The 23,917-nt window shown below is 47.4% G+C and overlaps 1 protein-coding gene across 4 annotated transcripts in view; it reads right to left on the bottom strand.

Moving 5' to 3' along the window:
* LOC133230192 (liver carboxylesterase-like) overlaps positions 1–23,561 on the bottom strand; it is a 32,369-nt gene extending 8,808 nt beyond the window's left edge. For 2 of the 4 annotated variants that reach the window (XR_009730782.1, XM_061387245.1), the window contains exons 1-9: positions 23,380–23,561; positions 19,602–19,809; positions 11,927–12,071; positions 9,498–9,631; positions 8,244–8,397; positions 6,174–6,278; positions 4,264–4,368; positions 1,868–1,906; positions 121–261 (exon numbers count right to left, since the gene is read on the bottom strand). Coding sequence is in view for 2 of the 4 variants with exons in the window: in XM_061387245.1 (XP_061243229.1) it covers positions 121–261; positions 1,868–1,906; positions 4,264–4,368; positions 6,174–6,278; positions 8,244–8,397; positions 9,498–9,631; positions 11,927–12,071; positions 19,602–19,809; positions 23,380–23,431 (1,083 nt within the window). In the remaining 2 variants the exon portion in view is untranslated. The remainder of the gene's footprint in view (positions 1–120; positions 262–1,867; positions 1,907–4,263; positions 4,369–6,173; positions 6,279–8,243; positions 8,398–9,497; positions 9,632–11,926; positions 12,072–19,601; positions 19,810–23,379) is intronic. The other 2 variants (XR_009730783.1, XM_061387246.1) reach the window with 1 other exon arrangement.
* Positions 23,562–23,917: the final 356 nt, after the last annotated feature.

The following is a 23,917-nucleotide window of genomic DNA, read 5'->3' as shown; positions in this document are numbered from 1 at the left end:
AGAGGGGTCTGCAGAAAGAAGGGTCCTGTGACCAGAGATATGAGGGGTGATGAGGCCACAGATGGGAGGGGTGATATGATGGGCAGGGGAGACAAGTCTATGAGGCCTGCACTTTCTCACCAAAGGCTGAATCCAGCCAAACTCTTGCTTGTTGATTCCGACGATGTAGGGAACGGTGTTGAAGTTCTTTTCAGCCAGCATCTCTTCTGGCATCTTTGGCAGCAGCACTCCGTCAACCACGGTGGGCAGGAAAGGATAGGTCTGGGGAAGAGGGCAGAGTATTGTCTGTGCTTCCCCTTCCAGGTCACACCCGCATCCCCGTTTCCACCTGCCGGAGCTCACAACCAGCACATGGTTGTGGCCGGTGGCCACACGCTCAGAGCTAAGTCTGTGGACCCCAGAGGGCAGAACTCTGACCAGGAGACAGCAATAGTCAGGTGATGGGGGCAAATCTTCACTCAAATTGGTATAAAAGTATGTAATAAATGGGTATTTAATTTGAAAAGCATAATTAATATATCCCTATGCAACTCTCCATCTATAGTCAGTTCTTGCAAGCACCTCTTTAGGAAATCACCCTCACCAGGAAGCCCCCCATTTTGGGGTCACTTTAGAAAAGCTATAGCATAACTAACCTTTGAACCAGGCCCCCTGATGCTCTACTCATCTTCAGCCCAAGCACACCTGTCAGATCTTTTAATCACCCAATACCCTGCCCAGCTTGTTGGTTCTCCCCATAGATCAAAGAAGCAGAAATATAGAATAAGAAATTCACAGATGATCGGACCTCTTCCCTAGCTGACACATTTGGAATCTCCCCAATATAAGAGCAAGGTAACATCTAGAGGAAGACCAGGAGGCGTCTACAAGCTGCTCACACGCCTGCAGGCGAACAGGGCCGGTGACCACTCTGGACCCCTCATCTCAGGGGTGAACTGAGGTGACTTCTCGGTTGCTCCTTAAAAGGTTTCATGGCCAAACAGAAACTTGGTGGTTTTTGGGAGGACACTGAGCCCACCGTCTCCCCAGATTGTGAGCATTCTGATTAAAGGTCGTGATTGGCCAGCAGCAGGAACCCCTCTTGACTTGGTAATATTCTCATTATTCGTGATATTTAAGTTCTATAAAGTCACCATGACTCTGATATAGCGAATGCTGAGGTGCTGTGCTGGTGAAATAAGGAATCAGGTTCCTGAGAGCCTCTGGTAACATTTTTTCAACCTTGTTCTGTAAATGTTTCTGTTTAAAGATACCTTATGTAATATATTTATTTCTTATAGATAGTTATATATAATATTTATTGATAATGAAACACCAGTCAACAAGGGCTCAATGTTTTTCGGCTCAGGGAGGCTGCTGTTGGAGTTTCCTGTGAGACTGGGAGGAGGGTGGTGTCCTGAGGACTGAGACTCATGGCTCCTTTCCCCACAGATCTGGAAACAGTGCAACTTGCACAGCCAGTCAACCCTGCAGCCCCCAGGAGATGATCCGGGCTCCTCTTGAAGGCTTCTGAAGAGCCCCTTACCCAGTCATCTCCAGTCCCCGCAGTGGAGGTTTCTCATCCACCTTCTCCCAACAGGGCGTTTTAAGGAATGTACACAAGACTAGGGGCTGGCTGGGGACAGGGACTAGAGTTGATGACAGAGAGCACTGGCCTGGGGGCCGGGGCACAGGTTCTGGTCCCATTATATGGTCATCCTAGCTGTGAGACCCAGGAGGTCACAGCCCCTCTCTCGGTGTCAGCACTATAAACAGTAGGATTTACTAAGATTCCACATGAAGAATTCTTTCATTCTTTTCTAATCATTAACTGAAGCTTAAGGTGATAAGACTTAAAATGTGTAATCAAGAAACCAAAAGTCCTTACCTCTGTAGGGTCTCCATATAAAACAAGAGTGAAAAAATTCTGTGAAGACAAAGACAGAGGTTGTGGTGAGGAGGCTTCCTGGGAGGAAAGCTGACTTATGTGAGCTGTGCTGAAAGGTATCAAGTGCTCCCTCCTGGCGCCTGCGTGGCTGGGCTGAAAGGAAGCGGGCAGGACACCCTCCCCCGGGCACCAGCAGAGGGAGCAGGTGTGGGATGGGGGAGGGGAGCTCTGCAGAGGACTGTTGGTGCCTGCCTTGCCCTCCACCCATTTTCTCTTCTTGTTCCTCCAGGCAACAACACCCCGATTTTCCTTTGGGGGAACCCCCTATTCCCCACTCTCACTCCATGATTGCAGATATCTCTATGTGCCCTCAGATGCACCAAAATCCCTGAATACAGGGACTACTTCAGGGGTGGACATGTGCCCATGTCATTTGAATAGAGTTCATCCAAATTTTTGCTGCAATTGTTGGGAAATAGGGTTTCTAAGGAGATAATATGTAAGACTAGAGTACTGTTGCTGTCTTTAACCTCCCCAGGGGACAAATCTGAGAATGATGCCAACACCGAAAGGTAAAAGCTGAGGGATAGAGACAGTTTCTTAATAATAGCATATGTGTATCTGGATCCAGCCATGCCTGAAGCCATGGACTCCTAGACTTGTCAGTGAGTTACCTAAGATTCTGTTACAACATATTCCTTTCTCAAGGCACTTTGAGATGAGTTTTCTTATCTTGCTTTAGAAAATCCTGACTCATACAAGCTGACTGAAATTCAGCCCAGCCCACACTTCTCCTTGTTGTGAGCTTACCGAGACTGTGCTAGTTCTATTGTGATGCTGAAGTTAACAAGCCTGACCCTGTAAGGGGAAATCCCTTTAAGGATCCCTCCATTATGTGTTGTAGGGCCACAATCCAGGGGTGTGTGTGGGTGTAATAGGGAGAGAAGATAATCCTAGAAACACTTCCACATGATCTCAGAAGAATAACATGGACTCTTAGGTTCTCTGGGTTTTCCCAACGTCACCAAATCTCCCCCTAAATAAGGTGGATCTCTTGTGCCACATGGAGTTTTAGAAAGAAATTTATACCAGAAAACAGTTGTGTATTTATCTTTGAGCACAGTGGTCACCTTATTTGAGCCTGAGAAACCAAGATTCAAGGCTACTTTGGACTTAAACCATGGAAATAGAGCAGAGTCCAGTGCTGGAGTCTAGACCCTGGGAGTCCAGGAGTAGTAGTCTCAGGATTCCAGGGTCCAGACAGAGAGAGTCCAGGTGTTCCGGCTACTCCAACAGTTCCCGTTGGCTCTAAATGTGGTGTTCTCTGGGTATCTGTCATGTTGCAACCTCCTGTGATGACCCACCATCATAGCCATCAATCCCGAATGTCACCTTCTCTGTGAAGCAGCCCTGCGTGTTATAATGAATGCTCCCCTCTCTGTACTCCCACACACCTAATCCACTAAGTCTATGTGTGTCTTTCTCCTTGAATAGTTCCTTGTAAACAGGGACTATAGCCAATTACGTCTGCATCACCCACTCTGTTACCTCCACCCACACACCTACCAGAGGTGGATGGATGGATGGATGGGTGGGTGGATAAATGGATGCATGGATTGATGAAACTGATCACTATGTGGAGTATGGATGAACTGGGGGGTTACTGGGCAGAGGGACTATACCCAGCAGATTAGCTGATGGATGGTTCACTGATTTTACAGAGACGGGTGACAAAATAGATATATAGATGATTGGTAACAGATGAATGAATGTTATAGATGAATTGATATTGGACTGATGAAAAGATACTGATGAACTCTAATTCATTGATAGATGGACAGATATATAATAAGATGATGACCGAACTGATGAATGGATGAACAGGTGGATGGATGAATGGGTAGATGAACAGTTATGACGGAACGATGACTGAGGCAGACATGCAGAAAACCTAGAAAACTGGGCTACCACTGGGTCATAACTGAGGTGGTCTTGAGATAAGGTGTGGCAAGCTTTCTGAAATTATTTGTTCTACATAACCCCATCCCTAAAATTCAAGGTGATAACTATCTCTGAGCATATGTAATGTTTAATTTCTCAAAAATATATCAGAAAGCAAGATTGGAAAAGGTAAGTTTTGATAAATATGAGGGGTCATTGTTCAGTTGTTCATTCTGTTATTCACTGTCTTTGGTAACATCTGAGATACTCAAAAAAAAAAAAAAGAAGGAACATTCGCATTGAGATCCAGAGGCTGACACTGCTCTCTCCTGGGAGCTGAGAAACTGTCCCAGGTAGTTTTACCAGGGCAAGAGGACTGAAGCTAAAATGATGAAGCCTGGGACCATGTTCCCAGGGTGGGCGGCTTCTTTTTCCAGGAGAGTGGATGAACTTACCATCTTTTGTGTTACCTCCAAGAGCTCATCCTCTGTCTTGTGGCGCAGGCAGTGAACAAGGACAGCTGAGGTGATGGTTTTGCAGCCAGCAAAGGCAGCAATTTGCTGTAGAGATCACAGATGACAGCAGAATTCAAGAGCCGTGCCTCTTCCCTCCATCAATACCGAAGTGTTCTGTCCCAACCTCCCTTTCTATAGGCAGTCCGTGGTAGCAGTAAACACCCTAGACCAGTAGGTCCTGGGTCCAAGGCATGCCGGTTATACTCCTCAGCCTCTGCTGTTTTATCTCTGTTAAACAAGGTGGGCATAGTGATCTCAAAGCTGAACATCTAAATAGAGGCAGCACGGAGGGGCTGCTTAAGAGCATGGAATCCAGAGTCCCACTTTCTAATCTCAAATCTTGACTCATCCAATTAATAGCCATTTGACCTCAGGCCAGTCAGTTGCAAATTGCAGCCAGAGGGGAAGATGCAGAAGAGAAGTCAGGCGCCACAATGATGGGGCCCTGGAGAGTGTGCACAGGCTGCCCAGAGCCTGGTCCAGTGTCTGACATACATCAGAGCTCAGTCTGTATTTGGTGGAAAAATAAAAAAGGCACAGGAAGAAGTAGAGGAGAGAGAAACAGCGAGAGTGCAAAATAAGAGTGTCAGGTTCTCCATTCTTTGATTTCTTGTCTTGTTTGATAGTAAAATCCAGTCCCATCTCCGAGACCTTTCTTTCCTTTAAATGAGCTCCCCCTTTTGGACCTAAGCCTGATTAATGGGCATCTGCTGTTAATATCCTAAAATTCTGAAAACATTCTCAAAAATTCTAAAAATTCATGGGGCCCCTTCTCTCCCTTTTCTATTTACCAGTCCCTTCAGTCAGTGCCGCCCCCAGCGCTCTCCAAATTAGCTCTCGCAGCCTGATCAAAACGCTCTGTGTCACTCACTCCAAGGCACACTCCTCAGCAGAGCCTCTGTGTTGCTCACCCTTCCTAGTCTTCCTAACACTCACCAAATAAAGCCATAGTTCTCACCAGCTCCTATGCGCTATGGCCCTGCCATGGTCCCATGCACAGCTCTCTCCAGGTTTCCTCTGAAATTTCTGCTCTGCCCACATCAGCCTTCTTCAGTCTCTCAAGACTTTTGCTCCTGCCACAGGACATTTGCGCAGACTGTTCCTGTTTCCTGGATATTCCTTGCTTGCCAAGTAATTTACTGCTTACCCTTCTCATCTCAACTCGTTGATCATTTCTTTTTTTTCAGGAAGCCTTTCCTGATAACCTTCCCTGTACCGTGGATGAAGTGCTCCTTTTGGGTTCTGTTATGACCTCGGATACCTTCCTTTATTGCTCTAGGTACAATTGACATTTTATAACTGGTAAAATTATGTAATCATCAATCTCCCTCCTTCTTGAGAATAGAATCTAGGTATCAGGTTATCCCCAAACTATCTGCTGCATGAATCAATGAAGCCATGAAGACTGCTCAGGCACCCGCCTCGTCACAAAGTCCCTAGGGAGAAGCCACTCCAAGCCACCATAGTGTAAGCGAGTTCACTTGATCTTAGACCTCGAGTGAGATAATACACGATGGCACACATTTGGGGCAGCACCCACCAGGCACACTTTGGGACGTGTGTTCAGTGGAAAGCGCACGGGGCTGGCAGACCAGAGTCATGAGCCTGAGTCCAGCCCTGCCCTCCTCACTCACTGACCTTGGCTAGGCTCTTGTACTTCAGCTCTCTGCCCCAGTTTGCTCAGTGGTAGAACTGGGAGGTGGGCTGAGGTGTGTCCTTGCCCTCCTGTTCAGCCATTTCTCACATCTATGCTTTTCTGAGGATGTCAGCCAGACTGAACTCTAAAAAAGGGCCCTGACAACTCCAGGAGGGCAGTGCGTGGTGTGTGGGCAGTCCGGCGTGAGACCTACCTCAGCTGCAACCTTCGAGTCCCTCTTGACCAGGGTGGAATTGAGGGCCACGCCGCTCTCAGAGATGGCCCGGTGGAAGAGATTCCTGGCCAGGGGGGATAACACCTGCAGGACCGTGTTGAGAAGGGAGTTTATGCTCACGGGAGGAAGGGGGTTTGTTCTTGAAGAGCCACACCCATCCACACCCCTGTCCTGGACTGCTCCCTTGGAGGCCTGGGCCTGGTTCTGTGAGAAAACCTCAGCTGGAGGGAGGCAGGAGCAGAGTGAGGGACAGAACAGGCGGTGAGTGGCGCCCACTAACTGTAACAATCAACAGTATCTGAGGGCAGCTTAGCAACTCCTAGCAACACTTTAGCGGCACAGTTCTCGTGGCAACTATACTCAAGTAAGAATTAATTAAAAAAATAAAGGTGAACAAAAAATTTTAAATGGCTGGGGAAATATAAAATAAATAAAGAAAATAAAGGCACAGTTCTGACTTCCCGTTTCCATTACTCAGAATTTATCCTAAGGAAAATAAGCATGGAGGTACACAAAAATTTTTAATAATGCTCATGTTGTTTATAATAGTAAAAATTGGAAACAATCCAAGGTTTCAATATTATGAGACTGGATAAACAACATATTTTTCATTCTTACGATGAAATAACTTGACTATACATACAAAAAATGAAAGACTGTTTAATACTCAGAGAAATATTTATGTCATTTCATGATGCTAGGGAAAGTTTGTCTTTAAAAATTTCTAACTAGGGCGTCCCGTGTGGTCCAATGGTTAAGAATCCACCTTCTAATGCAGGAGATATGGGTACAATCCCTAGTCTGGGAAGATCCCACATGCCATGGAGCATCTAAGCCCATATGCCACAGCTCCTGAAGCCCCTGCACCTAGAACTGAGCTCCGCAACAAGGCATGGTGCTGAGACGCCCCCACACTCAAACAAAGAGTGTGCAGCAATGAAGACCCAGCACAGCCAAATATTTCAAAAAGGAATTATAAAAATTCTGGTTATATTCATAGATGGATAGACAGATAAACAGGGTGAATTATGGAGAAGAACTAGAAAAATACAGCTCAACATGAGTATCCAAGGATAATGGAATTGCGAGTGATTTTTTTTCTTTGAGATTTTCTGTACTTTTCGTTTTTTCCACTTCATGAAGCATAAAAACATTTTCCTCTGAGTGTTCAACTGTGAAATCAATATAAGTTTTTAAAATGCAGTAATAGGGACTTTCCTGGTGATCCAATGGTTTAGATTCCAAGCTCCCAATGCAGGGGGCTCAAGTTTGATCCCTGATTGGAGAACTAAGATCCCACATGAAAAGTGGCCAAAAAAAAAAAAAAAAAAGAGGCACTAATAGCGCTAACCCTCTGCTCAAATGTGAGGTAGTTGGAGTGCTTCCCACAGCTCCCAGCACCTTCTAATCTGGCTTTCCAGCTTTGCTTCCTTTGGTGTCTCCCTCATTCCCATTCCCCACACCACACTCCCAGGTCCTGTCTGTGTCCCCTTGTCACCTGTCCCATCCCCCATCCCTCCTCTTCTTCTCCTTCTCCCCAGCCCAGCTCCATCCCTCAGCCCCAGAGACTGCTGCCCTCCCTCCTGGGCATGGACAAGCCCCCAGAGCCCTCAGAGGGGGCCCCCAACCTGTTCTTAGTGCTCATGTCTCTCTGAACTGTAGGCCTGGCTTCAAGTCAGACAAGGACACCCAGACCAACCTCATGGTCAGCTCCTCTGATTAATCATTTACACCCACCCCTAATCTCAAGAGAAGTGAGGCGAGTCCTAACGTTAAAATGATTAAGAAGGAGAGGATGAGCTCAACCGACACAGGACAGCAAGAGAGTGTCTGTCACAGCTGTGGCTGCAGCTACGGCCCTGGAGGCTGAGCTGAGCCCTGAGCTTCCTGGAGGCCAAGGGGAGTCTGGCCATTAACTCTCCACCATCTGATGCTGCACAGAGTCAGGTCAGCCTTGAATCCAGGTCTTGGAAGTAAAGGTCCCAGGACTAGATGGGATGATCTGCAAGGGGTCCTATCAGCAGCCACATCAGGGCTAGGAAGACTTACAAGAATGGAGACACTTTCCGCTCCTGCTGACTCTCCAAAGATGGTCACAGAGCCTGGATCCCCTCCAAAGTTGGCAATGTTCTCCTGGACCCAGTGCAGCGCGGCCACCTGGTCCAAGTGGCCCCAGTTCCCCCGGCTGTGCTCGTCCCCTGTGCTGTGAGTAAGAGAACAGGGTGGGGTTGGGAGCAGAGATGTCCCGGCAGGGCCCTGAGGACCAGAGATGGGGCTGGGGGTCCAGGGGAACCTTCTGGAAAGGACTGGGCTTCCACAGCCCTGACACAGGGTCTTCAATTTCCTGCTGTCCTGCTCTGCTACAGGGCTCTACAGAGCCATCCTTCATCTACTGATTGAGCATTTGCTATGGTCGGGGTGAAACCGAGTCACGTGGTAGAGGAGAGGCCGGGGGGAGAGGAAGTGGGGCGAGTACGTGCAGTTACACTGTCCCTGGGAGCAGACACGGGCCGCGGGGGGAAGAGCTGAGGGGTCTCCGTGAAGGGGACACGACTCCTCTGGGACAACCCTTCCCCAGCCCACAGGTCTTTCCAGGGAGGTGACCACCCCTCCCCCAGCCCACCCCCCAGCATCTCAGGGTAAGAGGTCCTGGCGCCAGTGCATTTGGGAAAAGCTCAGTAACTGCCTGCTGGAAACCTGGTTCCTGTCCCCACAGAATCCACACAGGAGACTCAAGCCTTCACTCACGCACGTGCCAAATTCCAGAAGGAAATGGGGTGCGTGGCCCAACGCTCCTCCCAGTAGATGTACCCCTGGAGTCAGATGCTCCTTACCAACTCCCAGTTCCAGGCAGCCGTTTCTTCACCTACAAGACTTCATGGAGCTCCCACATGAGTCTACCCCTTCTTTACTTCCCAGGAGGAAAGATGTGTGAGCCTCTAAGTGCTGTGCTACATAGTAACTGTCATCTTTAAGAGACTGCAACATGCCATGCAGCACAGTGAAAACGAGAACAGCAGTTCAGATGAGATGACAACTGGGTTGGGCTTGTAGGAATAATAGGAGTGTGTCAGGGAGATTAGGTGTTTTATGTGTAAGAGCTCAGAAGTAGGTGCACCAGGGTGGCTGGGGAATGAGAAGGTAGGTGGAGCCCAATTAGGAGGGGACTCAGATGTCTTAGTAGGGAGCCTAGCAAGGAGCCCCTTGAGGGCTTGCATGACCAGAGGGCTTGCATGACCAGAGTGGGGTCCTAGCACCCCCACCCTGGGGGCAGTGTGCCACCAGGAGAGTCCAGGGTCTTACCTGAAGAATCCCCAGATGCCCAGGCGGTACTGAATGGTCACCACCACCACATTTTCACGGGCAGAGAGGGCCAGCCCATCATAGGTTGATGCCCCGCCCACCACGAGACCTCCTCCGTGGATCCACACCATCACCTGGCCGGGGAGGATGCAACCACAGGGTTACAGGAAGCAGAGCCGGGGAAGACCTCAGAGACAGGTTTGGTCACCTACCCATTCTCCAGCTGCAGCCCAGGCCACCACCCAACTCAGGGCACCCTGGCTGCCCCTGCCTGTCTCCCCTGCCCCAGTGCCACCTGTGCTCAGCGCTCTTTTTGCTGAGAACATCATCATGGGAACAGCCAAGGCTCGAGCATCATCTCCTCCCCAGCACTCCCACCACCCTCACTCCTGGGCCCATCATACAGCTCAGTCCACTCTGCATAAAGCCCTTGGTTAGAAGCTTGTTTCAACTTCATCTTAGTTACCTTTTGTGTGGTGAATTCAACTTCTCAAGTGAATGGATGATCGTGTTACGAAGCACACACCGAGACTGGTACCTCTTCTTAATATGACTTCCTGCTATTCTACTTCCACCTCCGCTCCCCAAATCTCACCCATCCTCCAAAGCCCAGCCTAAAACCACCTCCTCCAAAAAGCCTTCAACCATTTGATGAATATGATCTGAAAACCTACTAGGTGCCAGGGACTTTGGGAAGAATTGAGGATGAGAGAGGACATGAAAATTCATAAAACACTGCCCTGAATTTAAGGCGTTCACATAACAAGAAAGTGAGAATGACTAAAATTATATTATAAAAATTTGGCTAATAAAAAACAAAAGAACTCATTTACAAATTATATGCTAAGAATGGTTGTATGCAATAAAAACAAATCACCCATTTGAGAGGGACTCTTAATTGTCCCATTTCATAGACAGGTGACCACGCAGCTAATAGGCGGTAGAGACAGGACTTGAACCCAAGCAGTCTGGCTCCAGAGTCCACATGTTGAGCCACTCAGCACACAGAAACCAATGGCCATGGCACAGCAGGGTGGCTGTTGGGGCAGAAGAATTCCTTCCCTACAACTCTAACTAATGCATCAGGATGACTTGCCTCATGTTCTGACCCAGACACTGCCATAAACTTGATATTTGTTACTGAAACCTCATGTGTGATTATCCCCGATTTGAGGAAACACCTAGTAAAAGGCAGAACAAAGATTTACACCCAGACCCTACAGGTCCAGAGCCTGTGTCCACACTAGAGGTTCTCCAGCCTCAGGTTCCCAGAGCCCCTGCTCCTCCGACACCTCTGATCCCTGCCTGCCTCCGGGCAGAGGGACTGAGTTTGCAGTCATCTCTGAGTCCAGGCTGAGCCAGGGGCTGGTCAGCAGTGATTTGCTGAAGAGGCCAGTCCAGCTAGGTACAGATCCTCCAAGCCAGGGGCTATGTGGTCATGGTTTTCCCTTCCCTCTTCTCCTAACCCCCACTTCTAGCTATGTGTATGGGTACACTCAGTATGTAAGAGTGGAAATGAATGAATGAACAATCATCCTCACCTCTTTGAGCTTCTAGTCAGAAGTTCACAGACACCCTTCTCTACATCTGGGCACCATGCCAGGGGTGTTCCTGGGTGATGGCTGGGTGTTCTCTCCCCTGTCTCTACCCCCAGTGACCGCTCCTTTTCCAGCAGACCTGCCCCAACGTCTAGCCTGAGTCTAGAAGTCGGTCATCTATCTGGGCTCCATGTATTTTGGAAATGCTGACTCACTGGGTCATCAGCTTGGGCCAAAGACAATCAGGAAGTGAATTTAGCTACAAGAAAATCTTGATAGCTGGCAAAGGCAAAGGAAAATACATCTTTGTTGCTCGAGGCTCTGCCCCACAAGCTGTGACACAGAAAGCTGTCAGAGAGGGTCTCTGTGTGCTGAGGAAAGGCCACACACAGGCTCCGTGCTAGCGCGTGTCAGAGCGCTCCTGGCTGTTCCAGGAGCCCCGTGCTCCAGTCCTGCCAACCCTACTCTGTGACCGCTCCTTCCCCTCACTGGGCCTCAGTTTCTCTGTCTGTAAAGGAAGGGTTGGCTTGTTGGCTTATCTCCGAGATTGCTTCCAGCTCTAACTTTATGGAAATGACGTTTTACCCTCTCTGGGTATCAAATTCCTAATGTAGCAATTAAAAGTCATCCTTCTTGTCCATCTGTTAGCATGAGAGACCCAAGAAAAATTAAATGTGCATTACAGATGTGCAGCAATCTCCCCCAGGGGCCTACTCTGGCCGAGGGGAAACAGAGGAGTGGTCAACCTGAGCTCCCTGATGTCAGGTTTGGCTGTGGTGCACAAGAAAGCCCTGGAGCCCCAGAAGACCCTTGGCCCGACGCCCCCACCCAACACTGCCTTCATCCCCTTCCAGTCTACACCAGCCTTGCCCAGTGGTTCCCACCGCTCACCGGCAGCCTGCTTCTCTTCGTCAAGTCAGCAGGGGTGTATATATTTAGGTAAAGACAGTCTTCGGAAAACGTGAGACTAATGTTCTCCTTTCTGTTGGTAAAGAGATCCGAGAGCAACTGTGCCCCCACTGGGTCTTGGGAGCACCTGCAAGGGGCAAGGAGAGAGAAGAATTCTTGAGGTTCAATCAGAGCTGACCAAGGAGATGTCTCCTGTGGTCCTCAAAGACCTTGGGCAGGCAGCTTCAGGCCAGTAAATAGAGTTGTTCTTACTATACCTGGGGCATGCGATGGGGATCCACAGGCTCAACAAGGTTTCCCAGGACCATGTACAGTCAGACCTGACCCTCTTCCCTCCCTAGGCCTCTGGAATGCTCCGGATCAAGGAAGGAGGCTGCCCTATGTGCTGATGGGTGTGTTCAGTTCAGTTTAGTCACTCAGTCGTGTCCGACTCTTTGCAACCCAATGGACTGCAGCATGCCAGGCCTCCCTGTTGCTGCTGCTGCTGCTGAGTCGCTTCAGTCATGTCCGACTCTGTGCAACCCCATAGATGGCAGGCCATCAGGCTCCCCCGTCCCCGGGATTCTCCAGGCAAGAACACTGGAGTGGGTTGCCATTTCCTTCTCCACTGCATGAAAGTGAAAAATGAAAGTGAAGTCGCTCTGTCATGTCCGACTCCTAGCGACCCCATGGACTGCAGCCTACCAGGCTCCTCTGCCCATGGGATTTTCCAGGCAAAAGTACTGGAGTATGTTGCCATTGACTTCTCAGCCAGGCCTCCCTGTCCATCACAAACTCCCAGAGTCTACCCAAACTCATGTCCGTTGAGTCAGTGATGCCATCCAACCATCTCATCCTCTGTTGTCCCCTTCTCTGCCTGCCCTCTATCTTTCTCAGCATCAGGGCCTTTTCAAATGAGTCAGTTCTTTGCATCAAGTGGCCAAAATATTGGAGTTTCAACTTCACCATCAGTCCTTTCAGTGAACACCCAGGACTGATCTCCTTTAGGATGGACTGGTTGGATCTCCTTGCAGTCCAAGGGACTCAAGAGTCTTCTCCAACACCACAGTTCAAAAGCATCAATTCTTCGGCGCTCAGCTTTCTTTAGAGTCCATCTCTCACATCCATACATGACCACTGGAAAAACCATAGCCTTGACTAGACAGACCTTTGTTGGCAAAGTAATGTCTCTGCTTTTCAATATGCTATCTAGGTTGGTCATAACTTTCCTTCCAAGGAGTAAGCGTCTTTTAATTTCATGGCTGCAGTCACCATTTGCAGTGATTTAGGAGCCCCCAAAATAAAGCCAGCCACTGTTTCCACTGTTTCCCCATCTACTTGCCATGAAGTGATGGGGCTGGATGCCATGATCTTAGTTTTCTGAAAGTTGAGCTTTAAGCCAACTTTTTCACTCTTCTCTTTCACTTTCCTCAAGAGATTCTTTAGTTCCTCTTCACTTTCTGCCATAAGGGTGGTGTCATCTGCATATCTGAGCTTATTGATATTTCTCCCAGCAATCTTGATTCCAGCTTGTGCTTCATCCAGCCCAGCGTTTCTCATGATGTGCTCTGCATATAAGTTAAATAAGCACGGTGGCAATATATAGCCTTGATGTACTCCTTTTCCTACTTGGAACCAGTCTGTTGTTCCATGTCCAGTGCTAACTATTGCTTCCTGACCTGCATACAAATTTCTCAAGACACAGGTCTGGTGGTCTGGTATTCCCATCTCTTTCAGAATTTTCCACAGTTTATTGTGATCCACACAGTCAAAGGCTTTGGCATAGTCAATAAAGCAGAAATAGATGTTTTTCTGGAACTCTCTTGCTTTTTAGCAGATGTTGGCAATTTGATCTCTGGTTCCTCTGCCTTTTCTAAAACCAGCTTAAACATCTGGAAGTTCATGGTTCATGTATTGCTGAAGCCTGGCTTGGAGAATTTTGAGCATTACTTTGCTAGTGTGTGAGATGAGTGCATTGTGTGGTAGTTTGAGCATTCTTTGGCATTGCCTTTCTTTGGGATTGGAATGAAAACTGACCTTTTCCAGTCCTATGGCCTCTGCTGAATTTTCCAAGTTTGCTGGCATATTGAGTGTAGCACTTTCATAGCATCATCTTTTAGGATTTGAAATAGCTCAACTGTAATTTCATCACCTCCACTAAATTTGTTTGTAGTGATGCTTCCTAAGACCCACTTGACTTCACATTCCAGGATGTTTGGCTCTAGGTGAGTGATCACACCATCATGATTATCTGGGTCATGAAGATCTTTTTTGTATAGTTCTTCTGTGAATCCTTGCCACCTCTTCTTAATATCTTCTGCTTCTGTTAGGGCCATACCAATTCTGTCCTATATTGAGCCCTTATTTGCATGAAATGTTCCCTTGGTATCTCTAATTTTCTTGGAGAGATCTCTAGTCTTTCCCATTCTACTATTTCCCTCTATTTCTTTGCACTGATCACTGAAGAAGGTTTCTTATCTCTCCTTGCTATCCTTTGGAACTCTGCATTCAAATGGGTATATCTTTCCTTTTCTCCTTTGCTTTTCACTTCTCTTCTTTTCACAATTATTTGTAAGGTCTCCTCAGAGAGCCATTTTACTTTTTTGCATTTCTTTTTCATTTCATTTTTTATTTTTACTCCAAGGTCAGGAGCAGTGGCCATGAGGAGATTCCCCACCTCCAAGGTAAGAGAAACCCCAGTAAGACAGTAGGCGCTGAGAGAGGGCATCAGAGGGCAGACAGACTGAAACCACAATCACAGAAATCTCTCCAATCTGATCATATGGACCACTGCCTTGTCTAACTCGAAGAAACTAAGCCATGCCGTGTCGGGCCTCCCAAGATGGATGAGTCATGGTGGAGAGTTCTAACAAAATGTGGTCCACTGGAGAAGGGAATGGCAAACTACTTCAGTATTCTTGCCTTGAGAAGCCCATGAACAGTATGAAAAGGCAAAAAAAATTGGACACTGAAAAATGAACTCCCCAGGTCAGTAGGTGCCCAATATGCTGCTGGAGATCAGTGAAGTAACTCCAGAAATAATGAAGGGACAGAGCCAAAGCAAAACAACACCCAGCTGTGGATGTGACTGGTGATAGAAGCAAGGTCCAATGCTGTAAAGAGCAATAGTGCATAGGAACCTGGAATGTTAGGTCCGTGAATCAAGGCAAATTGGAAGTGGTCAAATAGGAGATGGCAAGAATGAACGTTAACATTCTAGAAATCAGTAAACTTAAATGAACTGAAATGGGTGAATTTAACTCAGATGACCATTACATCTGCTACTGTGGGCAGCAATCCCTTAGAAGAAATGGAGTAGTCATCATAGTCAACAAGAGTCCAAAATGCAGTACTTGGATGCAATCTCAAAAACAACAGAATGATCTATTTGTTTCCAAGGCAAACCATTCAATATCACAGTAATCCAAGTCTATGCCCCGACCAGTAACGCTGAAGAAGCTGAAGTTGAACAGTTCTAGAAAGATCTACAAGACCTTTTAGAACTAACACTCAAAAAAGATGTCCTTTTCATTATAGAGGACTGGAATGCAACAGTTGGAATCAAGAAACACCTGGAATAACAGGCAAATTTGGCCTTGGAGTACAGAATGAAGCAGGGCAAAGGCTAATAGAGTGTTGCCAAGAGAACGCACTGGTCATAGCAAACACCCTCTTCCAACAACACAAGAGAAGGCTCTACACATGGACATCACCAGATGGCCAACACCAAAATCAGCTTGATTATATTTTTTGCAGCCAAAGATGGATAAGTTCTATACAGTCAGCAAAAACAAGACTGGGAGCTGACTGTGGCTCAGATCATGAACTCCTTATTGCCAAATTCAGACTTAAATTGAAGAGGGGAAATCCAATAGACCATTCAGGTATGACCTAAATCAAATCCTGCATGATTATACAGTGGAAGTGAGAAATAGATTTAAGGGACTACATCTGATAGACAGAGTGCCTGATGAACTATGGATGGATGTTTGTACATTGTACGGGAGACAGGGAGCAAGACCATCCCCAAGAAAAATAAATGCAAAAAGGCAAAATGGCGGTCTGGGGAGGCCTTACAAATAGCTGTGAAGAGAAGAGACACGAAAAGCAAAGGAGAAAAGATGGGCATGAGAAAGGACCATTTCCTGCATTCCTGGGTCCACACCAGCGCTGTATGATGCCGTTGTAGAGTGCCCATATTCTGCCCACAGGGAAACAGGAGACTTCCAGAAACCAGGACAAATCAATCAAATGGCAGATATTTAGGGTCTACAACAGATCAGGGGTCAAATATTTGTGGGCAGCATTAGAACTGCACCCTAGCCCTGCCTCTCCCTGATATGCTGTGTTTCCTTGGGCAAATGCCTTGCCTGCTCTGGACCCGAATCTCTCTGGTGTAAGTGAGGGGAGGATTTCTGTAAGGATTTTGCAGCAGGGACATGCTAAAATTCTGTCAGCAACTCATCACAGGCTGGAACTACAGGCTGCCATCACAGGATATCTAAAATATGGAACATGTGGCTTCCCTGATGGTCCAGTGATTAAGAATCCGCCTGCCAATGCGGGGGACACGAGTTCGATCCCTAATTGGGGAACTAATTACAGCTGTCAAGTGGCAGAGTCAGAGCTCCAAAGAGAACCTCCTGATTTACATCCTGGGGGAGATTTCCCCATATGACCGAGACAAGGGGGTATAGTATTCATAAAAGAAGAAATTCAACATTTAATATAGGGAAACAGAGTCAATCTCACTAATATTCAAATCAATGCAGAATAAAAAAATAATTTTATAATGACTGTTCAGTATCCAAAAGCCATTTTTAATTGCCCCAAGCATTGCCAAAAATTCAGCTAATGGAGGTTTTCATATGTTGGTTAAATGGGTGCAGTTGGAATATTTCTGAAGGGAAATTTTTAAAAATACTCCAACTCCAAAATATCATATCTTGGAACTTAATCCAAAAATACTTATAACATGCAGGAAGATTTAGCTACAAGATGTTCAACAGAGTGCTACTTATATTATCAAAAACAGCAACAACAATGAAGAATCTCAAATATGAGATGAGGTAAAGAAATTGTGATTCAATACCAAATGAAATAGAGTGACCAAAAATCATATTGTGATATTTAATGATACAGAATGATGTTCATGATATACTTGCATGAACAAAACAGGAATCTAAGTTATCTGTATGGTGTAATATGATACTGTGATATAAGAAGAAATATGCATTTGATCTTCGGCCAGCTTCACTGAATAGCTGTTAAAACCCTTGTATCAGTCATTTCCTGAGTGGTGTATACTATTGGGTGAATGAGGTGATTTGTGGACCATACCTAAGAGCAGGAACCGGTTGCCAGAGAAATAATCACATAATTAGAGAGTAGGAACCTTCTATCACAACCTCCTGAACTCTGGAAAGGGGAGTTGGAATGGAGGGGAATGAATCACCGATTATTTCAATCACTATGCCCATATAATGAAGACTCCATGAAAACTCAAAAAGACACATTCAGAGATTGTCCTGCCAAAACAGAAGGCTTTTTTTTCTGTATTGTGTGGCATGTGAGATCTTACTTCCCTGACCAGGGATTGAATCCGTTGCAGTAGAAGGGCAGATTCTTAACCTCTGGACAACCAGGGAGGTGGCCACCATGCTGGGTCCTCTGTCAGGGACCTCACCTTACGGATCTCTTCATTTGGCTTGTGGTTTGTATCCTACAATACCCTTCATAATGAACTGGTAATCTAGTGGGGAAACTAGTTTGTTGAGTTCTGTGAGCTGCTCTGGTAAATTACTAGAACCCAGGAAGGGGGTCACAGGAACTTCTGAGTTATAGCCAGTTGGTCAGACACACAGGCGACAACTTGGAATTGGCATTTGAAGTAGAGGGAGGTTATGTGGGACTGAGCCCTTCACGGATGGAATCTGACGCTATCTCTGGCAAAACCCCGACAGAATTAGGCGAATTGTTGTGCTCCATATGGTGTGCAAGAACTGCTTTTTGATGCGGGAAACACACACACACACACACACACTAGAAGTGGGTAGGGAAAGTTATGTGATTCCATTTAAAGGGAGAAAGTGTGCAGCAGGTAAAAGACTGGAAAAGTAGAATCTAAACTGTGAATAGCACTTCTTGCTAGGTGGTGGGACTGTGTGGTTTTCATTTTCTCAACTTTACTCACCTGTACTTCCACACTTTAAAAAAATTACTCAATTTTATTTATTAATATTTGGCTGCACCAGGTCTTCGTCATGGCATGTGGGATTTTTCAGTTGCAGCACAGGAACTCGTAGTTGTGGCACTTGGAATCTAGTTCCCTGACGACGGATTGAGCCCACGCCCTCTACATTGGGAGCACGGAGTCTTAGCCACTGGACTACCAGGGAGGTTCCCTCACTTTTATGTAATAAGTATGTACTACTTATTACTTGTTATCAGGAAAGAAAAAGAATGAATGTTTTTAAAAGAAAGGGAAGATGGAAGGGAGTAAGGACAGTAGAGAAGAGAAGAAAGGAAAAGAATGTAGCAAGACGCAGGACCCTGGAAATAATTAGAAATCGCTTGCTGAGATAAATAATACGTGACTCAAAGCTTGCAGACATCTGAGATGCCTTGGGAAGCAGCTGAGCGTCTTCTTTACCCAACTTGGCCAGCTAAGCAGAAAACATCAACAATGGTTCTGCTTATGCCAAGAGAGCAAGACACACTTGGGAGCTGAGAACTTGTGCAATCAACACCCCCAAAGCACTACCACCCACACATCTCCTGGCCCACCTTACTCCCCACTATGGTGAAGTTAAAGAAGGAAAAGAAATAGAATTGTGAAAATTAATAAAGGGAAACCTCACTAAAATAAAATGCAGAGATCAGGAGGGGCAGTTCTCAGGAACATACCACTTCACCTCAATACAGATTTCATTAGGTAGAGACAGACTTTGCACCTCCGGCTGGAAGTGACAGGACTTTACTATGAGAAAGATTAACTCTTCCCTTGGCAACAGCTCAGCCAATGAGAGACTGTCGTTCCTCAGCCAATTAAAAGCCACTACATAACAAACTCCCAGTTTCCTCCAGTGGACTTTTTATTTGTAACAGTGCCTCCTTCCTTCCCGTTGGCCTCTATAAGAGAAAATCCTTTGTTTTACTTGACTTGCATGTGGTTGGCCATAGTTGCATATCCACGATGGCAGTTCTTTGCAGGTCTCAAATAAACCCCTGGTTCTGCTGGAAAAAATCTGGTTGTTTTCTTGTTTTAGGTTAACAGAATCATTACTTTTGAAATCTTTCACCTGCTCCACTTTCTATTTTTTCCCACAGCACTTATCATATTCTGATACATTACATAATCTATGTTTCAATTTGCATACTTCTTACTATCTGTCTGCCCCAGCTACAGTGCAAGCTCCATGAAGGTGGGATCTTTGTTCTGGTCACTAATGGATTCCAGGAAACTAGAAGATACCTGGGAAAGTTGCTCAATAAATATTAGTTGAATAAAGGGCTCTAGAAAGCTATGAGAGTTTTGGAAGATTGATAAGGATCTGCAATATCTTGAAGATTCCAGGACGAAGTATGAGCCACTCATAGGACTGCCTTGGCTCCTTCCTGCATCCCTTTGAGACTAACATCCCCACTGAAAAATGCAAAAGCCACACCCCTGACTTACATGGGAGGGTGAGAGGTGGTATTCTTCACAAAGGTCCATGGTTCTGCAGGCTGTGGCGGAGCAAACCTCAAGGATCCAAGAGGAGGCTTGGCAAAAGGGACTCCCAGGAAAACGGCCACAGGCTGAGCAAATCCTTTTAAGCTGACATGTTTCCCCAGGACTCTGCCCTGAGCGGTGTCCACGACAGGCGATGAAGGCGGCTGCCCTGCTAGACATCGGGAGGAAGTGAGGCCTCGTCAGTGGTGATGGTGACCTGGAGTCTGCGTGGATTTTGTTACCTTTCTCACGTGATCTTTAATGTCCTCTCAACTCTCTAAGCCTCAGTTTCTTCTTATATAAGAGAGGGTGAAGCTAACTGTCCTTCCTAACTCACAGGGATATCTGAAGGAATGAATTGCAATTGGAGGTGTAACAGCATCACATCAGACACAAACGCATGAAGAAGAGCTGCTGGGAATGAAGATGGCACTCAGTCTCCACACTTAGGAGCCTCTGGAATCAACCACCCACTGGATCCCGGCCGTGAGCTGCACGTTGGATGAGAGGATGAGCAAGAGGCGGCTGCTCTTCTCAGACATCTGACCTTACGTGGAGAATGAGCACACGCATACCTGACCCTCCTGTGGGGACAAGTGGTCCCTGTCCTGGGAGAATTACTGATTAAGGTCCCATAGGAGACAGAAGAGGGAGCGAGGCCCTCTGACTGCTGGCTTCATGGAAGCAGTGACCTCGAATCTGGGACTTGCAGTGGTGGAAGAGTGACCCCGGGAGGTGGAAGAGAGGGTATAAAGGTATAAAGAGAGACGAGATTGTGCAGAGGGGAGGCTCTGAGACAGCAAAGCACAACGCCTGCCTGAGGAAGAGCGATGGGTCTTCCTCATGACTCCAGGAAGAGTCATGGGGGTGGAGCATGATCCTGGAAGGTTCAAGGCTGGGAGAGTCCCAAATACCAGGCCAACCATTCTGGCTTTTTTTAGGGGGTAAGAGCAACAGAGAACTGTGCTGGAGTAAGAGAGAGACAATCAGCTTGAAGAGGCTCCTTCCGATGACTCTGAGCAGGGTCATCACAGGGAGCGAGACTTGGGGTCACGTTCCGTCTGTCCCATTCCCGTGAGCAGGCGGTTTTTTCTCACTGAGCTCAAATGTGTCTCCTGCACTTGCCAGATCAGGCCTGGTCCTTCCTGCTTGGGGACATCCTGCACTTTCATGAGGCAGGTGGTCTTAGTATGACCCCTGTTCATGCTTGTCCCTCAAGTCCTCTCTTGTCTATCTTCAACACCTGCATCCTAACAGGAAATGATTTCCAGGCTCTCTCCCTCCCAATTGTTCCCCTTTAGATACAGACGAAAGGCCAACCTCTCTCTCAAAGTGTGTGGCCAGAACAGAGAAGAATAACCCAGATCTGGTTTATGGACACATCCAAAGACAGCCTTCAAGAGAGATGAAGTGGACAGACGCCCGACTGGCAAGAGTGAAAATGTGGGTGTTGGGTTGAGAGGCACAGGCAATGGTGGTGACAGCAGAGGTTGACACTTGGTTACGTGTTTGTGCATAGAGCACTCACTAGGTACCACGTGGGGACCCTAATCAGAAAAACCTGGCTAGGGAGACACCATTATGTCCATTTTAGAGATGAGGTAACCGAGGAAATGGAGGAAGCCAGTACGGCCTTTCTAAAGGTGGTAATTGTATGGACCTGCCCGGGTAAACCAGCTGTAAGGGGATAATCAGCTTCTAATGTGCTTCTTAGTCAGTGCTTCCCCTTGGTTCTGGGCCTCTCACAGTGTCACAGAGCCAGGAGGAAGACAAAACCCAGTGGAGGCTGGGCTGTCAGAGCACTGATGGCCAGAGCACTGGCTCTGGACTCAGGAGATAGAATTCACAATGTGATTTTCCAGCTGACCTTGGCATGTACATTTCCCTCCCTGCGCCTCAGTTTTTCCATCTATAAAATGGTGCAGATGCATCTGAGGTCCCTTGCTACGTTCTTGTCTTAACCATGTCCTCTATGTTCTGTATTCTTATGCTTTGACACCTGCAGCCTTGCTGATTCTGGGGGGACTGCCCTTCCCAGAGTTAACCAATCCCTGGAGATAGGAACAAACTTCCCCTTCCAGCCTGCTGTAGCCTGAACCCCAGTTCCCTTCTTAGTCAGGCCCTCTATTGAGTAACTATCACCCTGCCCCAATCACTCCATTGCAAAATACCTGAAAACTGTGCATACTCCCTAACCTGCTGACATTTCTACCTTGGAACTCCCAAACCTGCTTATCCTGTCTCACCTCTGTCTTTGCCATCAGCGACCAAGATAAAGGCCTTAATCCCAATTTCTTTTTATTGCCTCTGCCTAGAGACATACCCCTGTCTTCATAACCTGCACCACCATGGTAAGGCCATGCCCTCTTCTTCAGGTAAATGTGTCTTAATCATCTTTTCAGTGGCAGTTGGCTCCTTAGCCTGTGGCTGCTGCTGCTGCTAAGTCGCTTCAGTCGTGTCCGACTCTGTGAGACCCCAGAGACGGCAGCCCACCAGGCTCCCCCGTCCCTGGGATTCTCCAGGCAAGAACACTGGAGTAGGTTGCCATTTCCTTCTCCAATGCATGAAAGTGAAAAGTGAAAGTGAAGTCGCTCAGTCGTGTCTGACTCTTAGCGACCCCATGGACTGCAGCCCACCAAGCTCCTCCGTCGATGGGATTTTCCAGGCAAGCGTACTGGAGTGGGGTGCCATTGCCTTCTCCGGCTCCTTACCCTACTTGCCAATATAGGTAGATGTAAGAGACGTGGGTTCAACCGCTGGGTTGGGAAGATCCCCCGGAGTAGGAAATGGCAACCCACTCCAGAAGTCTTGCCTGGAGAATCCCATGAACAGAGGAGCCAGGAGGGCTACAGTCTATAGCGTTTCACAGAGTCTGACACAACTGAAGGGACTTAGACACACACTCCTGATCTGTGGGCCCCAGGATAGCCCAAACTTTCTGTTAATACACTATCTTTGAAAACAACTCCTTTATCTCTTTTTTCACTTTCTCTATTTCAGGCACTCTTTAGAAGCAACAGCCCATTTCCAACTCACAACAGCCCACTGAGGTAGATACAGTTGTCACCCCCATTTTCGAAATGCAAAACCAAGGCCCAGAAAAGGGACATAACTTGTCTAAGAACACACAGCTACTAAGTGCTGAGCCGCGACGGCAACCCACACCGCTGTCTCCAGAGCCGGTATTAATATTCTCGTAAAGGCTTCCTGGGTGGCTCAGTGGAAAGATTCCACCTGCAGTGCAGGAGACGTGGGTTCCATCCCTGGGTGCAGAAGATCCCCTGAAGAAGGAAACGGCAAGGCATTCCAATATTCTTCCCTCGGAAATCCCATAGAGAGATGAGCCTGGCGGGCTGAATGGGGTCTCAAAAGAGTCAGACAGGACTTAGCCAAAAAAAAACAAAGACCCCTTCCAGGATTCTGGTAAGGTCCTGCTCCATATCTGCATTAACAATCAAGAGGGAAAGACATGGAGGAGCTCACCAAAGTCCTCGGAGGGATGTGGGAGGTGAGCTCGTTGGCTTCCTCTGCAGTGGTGGCCCGCAGCCGAGTCTAGGGTGTGCTCCGTCCCCTGTGTCTCCTGCTGCGAAACACGGGCTGGGCTACACCATCCAAGTTCACAGAGCCCGTGCTGCTGCAGAGCCTGGCCTGTCACTACTTTGTCCCATGCTCATCTCCTCCCCCATGTTCCCCAAAAGGATTTCCAAAGAAGCCCTGGCTATCTGCATTCAGGAGGACTCACCCCAAGCTGTGAAAGTAGAGATGGAGGTCAGAACCAGCGCAAAGAGCCACATCGTGGAAAGACAGCTGCTCCTGTGTCCACAGGTCTCTGCCCTGCTCAGAGGGCTGTTTCACTCTGGGACCAAAGCTCCCTCCGCAAGCTCCCACTCCAGCAGCTCAATAACAGAAAAACTGGCCTCCCTTCCTTGAGGGTGGTTGGGGCGTGTGAGCCACGCCCACCAAGACTTCACCCTCTTTTAAATCAAGAACCCAGACCTACTTCTCTAATTACAGGTAGCCACAGACACTTCAATTTGTTTCCTAAGTGCGTCTCCCTTCCTGGACTCTAAGCTTAGTGCTCTGTGAGATTCCCAGGGCAGGAACAAGCAGACAGAGGCGTTCAGACAAGGGGAGCCTTTGGTCTGGGGCCCTCAGAACAACTGGATAACTTGTAGAGCGACACCCAGCCCCATAGCCACCCAGCTAGAGAATTAAGGGGCTTATTTCAGAGCTCCATGTTCTTATTTTGGAAGCATCTTGAAATTTATCCAGTCACCCTT

The sequence above is a fragment of the Bos javanicus genome, chromosome 18 (genome assembly GCF_032452875.1).
Source record: "Bos javanicus breed banteng chromosome 18, ARS-OSU_banteng_1.0, whole genome shotgun sequence".
Lineage (NCBI taxonomy): Eukaryota > Metazoa > Chordata > Mammalia > Artiodactyla > Bovidae > Bos > Bos javanicus.
This window is presented reverse-complemented; position numbering and strand designations above follow the sequence as displayed.